Here is an 8,731-nt window from a genome sequence, read left to right as displayed (position 1 = left end):
GAGGAGGGGAGGCTAGTGGGTAGCCCCGACCAAGGAGAGCTTACCACATCTCCGGAGCCTGTGCCTCACACTTGTGCAGAAACCACCTGGGGATCTTGTGCAACTGCAGCTGCTGAGTGAGCAGCTTGGGCAGGGTCTCGGAAATCTGTGAGCCATGCTTGGAGTATCAGGGCCTGGCAAACTGAGGAGCCCCTACCTCTCATCCCCCTGCCTCATACACGTACCCAGTAGGTCCTGCTCAACCCCCGTGAGCTCATGGGGTCTGAGGACTCAAGCTGGCGCCAGGCTCCTGGGCCAGCCTGCAGTTCACACAGTCATTCAGCAAACAGTGAGCACTGACTGTGAGTCACGTGGATGGGATTTGCCCCTGGGCACCCACAGTCTGCTGGGGCTGTGGCCATTAACCCCTAACACAATCTGAGACTGATAAATGCCATAAAGAGGAAGTGGGACCTATGGTGGAGGTGGCCTGGGGAGTTTCTCAGTGAGGGAGTTCAGGGTCTGGAAGACTCAGCAGCAAACCCCTGGCTGGCGTGACACGTACTACCCTGTTTCCCCACCATGGATGCTGTACCCAGGGCAGGGCAAGGGGGTGAGGTGGGGCCTGCCCTGGGGGGCCAGAGTCCTGAGCACAAGGGTATAGGTCTGGGCAGCCAGAGGTTCCAGTGATGGGGACCCTGGGCCTCGGTCCCAAACACCTCACTAAGTCAAGGTCACCCCTCCATCTAATTCTCAGTGACCAGAAGGCTCGCCAGACTCAGACCACGGACTTTAGCCCCAGCCAGGGGGACAGTTGGAAGAGGAGGCTTCCAAATGCTGTGTGGGTGTGCAGGTATCTCCCAGATGACAGGGTGCAAGGCCAGACCCGTAGACAGCTGCACCAGACACCCCTGGCCCTCCAGGGGGAGAAGTGGGGCTGGAGTGGCAGGGAGACCTCCCTGGAGGAGGGGACATTGGGTCCTGCTGTAACGGGTGAGGAAGTATGAGAGGGTACATCTTGCAGATATGAGAGAGGCATATAGGGTATTGGCACCACAAGAATTGAGAAAAGTCAAGAAATGAGGCTGGAGATTCAGATCAGCCCAGAGAAACCTGAGCTTCACGCATGAGCAACAGGCACCTGGGGAAGGAGGCTCTCAGGTCAGTGGCCAGAAGATCATCTTGTCACCCAGGCTCAGAGCTGGGACCCAATTGCCCCATGGAGAAGGGGCCCTGGCTGGGCCCGGTGGGAGTTGCGGGGATGTGAGGGTTAGAATTTCCCCCCAGGGGATTCCCTGGTGGTCCAATGCTGTGGCCCGGGTTCAATCCCTGGTCGAGGAACTAAGATCCCGCAAGCCACATGGCATGGCCAGAAGAAAAAAAAAAAAACTGGGCTCCCTAGGGCAGGAAACAGGTGGGCACCGCTCACCCTGTTTCCTGCACCCACAAGTACCACGTGGGCAAGAATCCGAGGCTCGTTGGAGGGGTTGACAGAAAGCTGCCTCCTAATTCACCCTGCAACCCCCTCCCTGGTCCAGCCCTGCCCCCTTGCATATATATGCCACCGAATGGAGCCCAGCCTCCTCCAGGCTGTTGAGAACGCTCCCAAGGCCATGCCACCTTGCTCCATGACCCCACCACCAGCCCCAGCCTTCAGTGCCTCCTTTCTGCTGCTCGTCCCCAAGCCCGAGCTATTTCTTCTTGCCAGGAGCACCGTTACCAATCTCCTCACCAAACTGACTCCATCCCCACTTTATAATCTCAGCCACCCCTTGGACCCCATCCCTTGGACCTCGCCCACATGAGCAGGGGTTCAGGCTACACGGAAGGAACACAGCAGAGAATCACGGGAGTCCTTCAAGGTGTCCCCATCCCTGGGCCCTGACCGTCTGCCTTGAGTTGGCCCCCGGGACCAGTTAAAACTTCACACCTGGACACATGTTTAAATTTGTCTGTGGCCACCGCATGAAAACTCAAATCCAACGGCAGTAAAGGGAACTCTGCACCCAAGCGGATGAGGTTCCTCTGTCAGTGCGCACATACAGTGCCCACTTGATCTTGGGCTGGAGGGAGGTCTGCGGAATGCGAAGAGTTAAAAGGGTCCCCCTTCGGGGTCGAGGTCGAGGCTAGGATGCCTGTGCCTTAGGGTGAAGAAAGGAGTGCAGAACGAGGCCCGGGGAACGAATTCCCTTAGATTGAAGTGGCTTCCAGGACGCAGAAGCGGAAGCATCCTGAGGCATCGTATTCTAGCATTAGTAGAGAGGGAAACCGGCTGGGCGACGGAGACTGCCACTGGGGACAGCGCAGAGTCCCGCGAGGCTATCAAGGCGGGGAGGGGCCACTGCGAGAGGGAGGGGCCTCGCAGGGCAGTCACAGCGCGGGGGCGACCTTTGCGCAAGGCGGGGCCGAGCCGGGCTGGGCCCTGGCAACTCCGCGCCCAGAGGCACCGCCGCGCAGAAACCAAGCCGGGGTCCCGGCACCGCCGCTATGGACATCCCGCCGCTGGCGGGCAAGGTCGCAGTTCTGTCGCTGGGCGCTCTCCCGTTGTCCTACGCGCTCAACCACGTCTCGGCGCTCTCGTAGTGCGTGCGGGGAGGGGCCGGGGCGGCCTCCTCGGGGGCTGCGGGGCTGGGCTGGGGTGTGGAGGGGGCGGGATGGAGGATGCGCGGGCTCCCACGAGCCCAGCGGTCCCGCGCCGCTCCGGCCCGCGAGGACAGGGGCTGGGTCAGAAGAACCCCCCCACCTCCAACCGGAAATCGCCTTCCAGCAGGGCCGGAGCTGTGTGGTGGAGCTGGGGACGCTCCTGGGACGTTTGGGGCCTGGGGAGGAGGGACTTTGAGAAGCAGAGCCCCTAACAAGGCGGGATTTTGGAGGGTTTCTGGTGTTTTCCCAGGGATGTTGCCCAGCACAGGTTCCAGAGTCCCCAAGGGTCAAAGTATTGCCCCAGATAATGCCCCAGTGACCCGGCTCTTGCCACACACACACTCTCTGCTGCACCACCCCTACCAGATGGTCCCTCCATTGCCTGTCTCAGGCCTGGGACTTTCTTCTCTTCAGGGCTGGCCCACCCTGTCCCTAGCCTCAGTTTCCCCTACATACCTCGACCTCCCCTATCCCTATCTCCTAACCCTAGGCGTCAACCCTGTGGATCCAGCTACTGGGTACCAGGCAACCACAAGCCCCTCACACTCCCAAACCCAGCGCAACCCAAGACATGGGGTAGAGGGAGTGTTGACTGTGGAGTTGGCTCCTGGGGTACACATTCCTGGTTCCATCCCCCTGGACCCTGAGTGAGCCAGGTTGCCCCGGGAGCCTCAGTTTCTTCACTGTGTAATGAACATAATTCTAGAGCTCATCCCATAGTTACAGTTAGGGATTACAGATTGTGTGCCAAGACGCTGGTGTGGTCTCATGTGATTCCTATAATTGTCATGTTGGTTAGATGGGGCCAGGAATGGGGATCCTAGGGGATAGAGAGGTTCAGGAGAAGGTCGGGGCCTGGAGAGAGTGTCGGGGGGGAATGTGTGACCTTGGATATGTCTCCCATCCTCCCACCCTTGGCCTTGGTTTGCCAAGAGTTGGGTGCTGCCCAGAGACCTGGCTTCTGTTATCTCTGCAGCTGGGTGACCTGCCTTATCAGGTTGATGGGAACAGATCAGGGCAGGGGTGGGGTGGAGTTGATGGAAATAGTTGGACTTTACCTGGGGAGTCAGGAGCTTCAGGCCATGAGGTGTACAGAGCTGAGCACCAGAGACCCTCTGGCAGGTGTGGGCACTGGAACTGGCCACAGAGGGTCTTGGAGCTGTTGAATGACAGAGCAAGCAAACTGTCACACACGTCAGCAAGTGACTGGATAAATCATATAGTCAGAAGTGTTGACAGATGCTCTCTCTGTGCCTGGCCCAAGTCAGGCAATGATCCTTTCTGAGGAGTCAGGGAGGGCTTCTCTGGAGGAGGAGCAATGTAGATGGGCCATGAAGGATGAGTAGGAGTTTGCCAAGTGGAAAGGAGACTTTTGGAAGGAGTTTCCAGAAGAGGGAAACAGCTGGGGCAAGAGCCTGGTGCCAGGAAAGGGGAGTTTCAGGGAATGGCTTTCCTGGATGGACAGATGCTTCAGCCTCCTCACCTGGAGCTTCCTGGAGTCTGCTCTTGCCCTAGGGTGGGGCAGGACCTCAGAATGGGCCTGGCGTCCCTGACTTGGTTTTCCTCTCCACAGCCCCCTGGGGGTGGTGTGGATGGGCGCCCTGATCCTGGGTCTGCTCTTCTTGGCTATATACAGCTTGTCCCGAAGTGACATCTACTATGACCCACTCTATGCTGGTGAGTTGGTGGGAGGGTCTTAGGGAAGAGAACTGTCTGGGCAAGGGCCTCCTCCATCAGACTGGCAGCCCTTGAAGGGCCTTCATCAGACTGGAGAACCTCAGAGACTGGAGAACCCCTACTGATTGGGGAACCTCAAGGGGCCTCCCCCTTCAGACTTGGGACTCCTGAGTGCAGGGACAGTGCCTTTCCCATCAGCCTGGGGACCCCTAAAGGCAGGGACTCTGCCTCCCTCTGAGGCGGGCTGTGGGTCATGTGACTTGTGGGGTGGGGCCTGGGAGCAGGTTTGTGCAGAGGCTTTGCCCGGAACCTGGGTGGCCGGTCACCGACCTGCAGTCTCAGGCCCCGCCCACACGTGGTCTGTGCCCCGCCCACACCCTGCCCACGCCCCAGCTACTCTCCCCGTAGTGTTCGCAGTCTTCTCCTTCACCTCCGTGGTGGACCTCCTTATCGCTCTCCAGGAAGATGGCTACATGGGGGGCTTCATGGCGTTCTACACCAAGGAGGTATGTAGGGAGCAGTCTGGGATGCCCGCAGCCCTACTGCCCATCTGAGCCCTGCACCTGCCCCTGCAGGGTGAGCCGTACCTGCGCACGGCACACGGGGTCTTCATCTGCTACTGGGATGGCATTGTTCACTACCTCCTCTACCTGGCCATGGCTGGTGCCATCCGTAAAAGGTGCGTGGGGTGGGCAGGGTGGCACCTGGACCCTGGGAAGGAGGTCGAGTCCTTAGGTGGGAGGTCTCAGGTCAGGATGAAGCCAGAAGTATCTGTAGGGGAAATCAGGAAGCCTCTCTAGGGCTCTAGACAGGAGTGGCCAGGAGAAGGATCCAGTGAATATCACAGGTGTCAGTGATGGTCGGTTCTCTTCTCTACCACCCTGTGCCTGGGCAGACATTACTGTCCTTGGACAGAGGATTTGACTGTTCATTCCCTCATTCAACTTCCTGTTGTCCCTTCTGTCCTGGGTGACACTGAAGGGATCCAGAGCTGGGGATCCCAGATTGGTCTCTGGACCCTGTCGGGGGCTCTGAGACTGGGGGATCAGAGGGATCTACTGGTCACCCCTCCATCCCCTGCCCAGGAAGAGGTACCGGAACCTTGGACTCTACTGGCTGGGATCCTTCGTCATGAGCATCCTGGTGTTCCTCCCAGGAAACATCCTTGGTAAGGACTTGGCTCTGAGGAATCCTGTCTCCCTGGGCTGGGTCACTGCCCTGTGTCTGGAAGTTCCCAGTGGATCCTCCATACCCTCTCCAATGTCTGCAGAGGGCACCCTCCTCCCCACCACATGCCTCTCCATTCAGAGCCTAAGCCAGCAGCCTTTCCCCACCTCTCCCCCATTTTCCTCTTGGAGGAGCGGAGGAGCGGAAGCACATTCCATTTCCTCCCCAGCTAGCGGTTCCTGACCCCAGGGACTTGGCCCAGAATGCTCTTGACACAAGAAGGGAATTTTAAGGTGGATCCAGAGGGCAGAGTGAAACCTTTGTAGGTAGGTCTTAGGAGGCGGAGCAGAGAAGGCAGCCAGGGATGTGGGGATGGCTGTGCAAGAGGGATATCTAGGGTGTTTCTAGGGGGAGCAAAGAACAGCTAAAGTGTAAGAGCCGTGTCCAGAAGGTAAATTGAGGCAGGCCAGGCTGAGGAGCATGGACATCATCTTATGGGCACTGGGGAGTCAGACGTGTTAGGGCTGAGCTAGGATGGCATTTGTGAATCACAGCTTCCAGCCAGGGGCTCTGACGTGGCCCAGCTAAAGGGTCCGGCCGGGCCTGGGAGATCCTTGCTGCGTGACACCCTGTCTCTCCTACCGTGGCAGGCAAATACAACTCAGAGATCAGGCCTTCCTTTTTCCTCACCATCCCCTACTTGCTGGTCCCCTGCTGGGCTGGCTTGAGGGTCTTCAACCAGACCCAGGCACCAAGCTGCTGCACTCCCAACATGGTGAGTCCCTTTCCCCCAGATAGGCCTTGTGCCAAATGCCTGAATGTCCCCCATTTGAGTTGCTTCTGGTCAAAGACGTTATCTCCTTGGAAAGATCTCCTTGGTCATTAGGGAAGAAGGGATGAGCCTTCATGGAGTGCCTGTTGGATACCAGACTTCTCATGCTGTTTCTCATGGGGCAGGTGGAGGAGGAGCAGAGAAAGGGCCTTCTGCAGCGCCCAGTTGACCTGGCCCTCATCACCTACCTCATCTTTGCTGCGTTCTTCACCCTCTTTCGGGGGCTGGTGAGTCTGCACTGGCCAGCCTACCTGCCTGCAACTCCCCGTCCCCAGCCCAACCCTCCCTCCTTTATCTTCATTATCCAGTGCAAAAAGGCCACTGCTCTCCCATCTGATCATCCAGGGAAGTTCATCGAGTCTAACCTGAGTGTTCCATCACAAAGCCCCATTCCCTGTAGCCTTCTCCCCAGCTCAAATATCTGTGGGTTCTCAGCCAGAGGAGAGAACCAAAGCTGGGGCAGGCCAGAGCAAGGGGTATGGGCCCCTCCTGGGAGGCCAGGGAAGGCTTCCTCTGGGAGGGATATTTGAGGCTGTTGGTTTGTCTGTGGGCCCCAGGTGGTGCTTGACTGCCCCATGGATGCCTGCTTTGTCTACATCTATCAGTATGAGCCATACCTGCGGGACCCCGTGGCCTATCCGAAGGTGCAGGTGAGAGGGCAGATGGGAGGAGAGGGCCACAATCCTGCCGTGGTTAGGGATCTACTGGGCCCCTCTGAAGCAGGTGCCAAAAACACAAGTCAAACTGGTGGTAGCACAAATGGAATTTATTGTCCTACCAAAAAAGTACAGATATTCTCTTCAGGTATGGCTGGATCCAGGAGCTCAAGGATAGCTCTGTCTCTAGACTGTGTTTTCTTTACATGTGCTCCACTCCCAGGTAGTGCCTTTGTGGTATGGCAGAGACAGCCTTGGGTAGCTCTAGGCTTCCATTCTTTCTACTTAGCCACCACAGAGGAGTGTGAGCCCTTAATTCCTCAGCTTAAGTGTAAGTCTTAGGCAGGCTCTGATTGGCCAAGTTTAAATCACATGCTCATAGCTGATTATTATGGCCAGGGGGCTGGGGTGTTCTGATTGGCCAGGCCAGGGTCACATGCTACTTCTGGAGTAAGGTGGGTGGGCTCAGTGTGTGGGAGTGGGACGGGTGGGGAAACCCAAGGGAAATAAAGGAGCAATTTGCACAGGGTAGGATGTGCAGAGAGCCCCAGTCTTGGGTGGGGTCTGAAGTTGGCCAGATTCTCCTTGGGGCCACCACCTGAGGGGTATCAGGAGACCCAACTGGGGCAGCCAGTCAACCCATCAGCTGTGTGCCCCCCAGATGCTGGTGAATATGTTCTACGTGCTGCCCTTCTATGGCCTGGCCATCTATGCCCTCATCTTTCCTGGCTGCTCCTGGCTGCCTGACTGGACCTTGGTATTTGCTGGAGCCATTGGCCAGGTGAGGTGGGGTGGAATGGGGTGGGGTGGGCCAGTGCATAGGGAAGAAAGTTTCTGCCTGCTCATCAATTGCTTTTGTGCTCACCCTGAGCAGGGTGATACTAGGCCCCTGACAGGCTCCACCCCCAGCTCAGTACCCCAGGATTCCCTAGTGTGGGAGAGAAAGAGCCAGACACAGACACCCCAAACCCCATGAGGTTAGAACTGAATAGAGGGAGGTAGAGAGTCTGAGAGGGATTCCAGAGGGGGCAGATTTCTTAGAAAAGGGCGCATAGGCTTTTTTTTTTTCTCTCTATTGTACTTTACTATTTATTTTTTACTTTGTTGCAGGCTGATTGTATATTCAAAGTACAATAAAAGAAAATACTCATTGTCTATTTCTCTTCTGGATATTATTATCATTGTTATTATTATTAGTTGTTTCATTAACGATGACTGTCAAAAATAATTTTGTTGTACAGAAGAGTGCTATAAAAATCTCAGCCATCTATCAAAATTGCTAAGAATGTCTCATTTCCATCCAGCTCTTTAAAGGCAGAAGAACTACTCTTAACTTGGTTTCTTTCTTCTCTCTATCTTGCTTTGGAAGCTGTGTTCTGAGTCCGAAGGCTCTGATTACCAATATCTAAAGTCAAGCTTTGGAGATATTTTTGCTATTTCAAAAGCTTTCTCATGCGTAGGCTTTAAAAATTCTTACACACAATATTTGGCTCTTTATTCCATCTGTAATTTATTTTTCTATGTGATGTGAAGGAAGAATCTGAAAATTATATGCTTCTCCTTATGATACTCAATGATACTCAGTATCCGAGGTATTAAAGAAGTTGGAAGTATCTAACTTGACAAGTTCAAGAAATTGGAAACCTTATTTCAGGAGAAGGGAAATCTTCTAACATCGTAAACCAGAAGGACTGGACTGATCTTGCTGAGCCCCAGCTATCATCCTACTCTCTTTTTTTTTTTTTTTTTTTTTTTTTTTTTTTTGCGGTACACGGGC

At 55.7% G+C, this 8,731-nt stretch overlaps 1 protein-coding gene across 3 annotated transcripts in view; it reads left to right on the top strand.

Moving 5' to 3' along the window:
* The first annotated feature begins 2,367 nt into the window (after positions 1 to 2,367).
* Positions 2,368 to 8,731, top strand: part of TM6SF2 (transmembrane 6 superfamily member 2) — an 8,407-nt gene continuing 2,043 nt past the window's right edge. The window contains exons 1-10 of one of the 3 annotated variants that reach the window (XM_028499142.2): positions 2,368 to 2,561; positions 4,196 to 4,299; positions 4,708 to 4,805; positions 4,875 to 4,978; positions 5,385 to 5,467; positions 6,117 to 6,241; positions 6,424 to 6,525; positions 6,856 to 6,948; positions 7,616 to 7,735; positions 8,065 to 8,124. In XM_028499142.2, the coding sequence (XP_028354943.1) occupies positions 2,467 to 2,561; positions 4,196 to 4,299; positions 4,708 to 4,805; positions 4,875 to 4,978; positions 5,385 to 5,467; positions 6,117 to 6,241; positions 6,424 to 6,525; positions 6,856 to 6,948; positions 7,616 to 7,735; positions 8,065 to 8,091 (951 nt within the window). In that variant the 5' untranslated portion in view covers positions 2,368 to 2,466 and the 3' untranslated portion in view covers positions 8,092 to 8,124. Of the gene's footprint in view, positions 2,562 to 4,195; positions 4,300 to 4,707; positions 4,806 to 4,874; positions 4,979 to 5,384; positions 5,468 to 6,116; positions 6,242 to 6,423; positions 6,526 to 6,855; positions 6,949 to 7,615; positions 7,736 to 8,064; positions 8,125 to 8,731 lie in introns of those variants that run through there. The other 2 variants (XM_007116969.4, XM_028499147.2) reach the window with 2 other exon arrangements.

The sequence above is a fragment of the Physeter macrocephalus genome, chromosome 2 (genome assembly GCF_002837175.3).
Source record: "Physeter macrocephalus isolate SW-GA chromosome 2, ASM283717v5, whole genome shotgun sequence".
NCBI classification, from domain to species: Eukaryota; Metazoa; Chordata; class Mammalia; order Artiodactyla; family Physeteridae; genus Physeter; species Physeter macrocephalus.
Note: the sequence above shows the minus strand (reverse complement) of the source record. Positions and strands in the feature narration are given on the sequence as shown.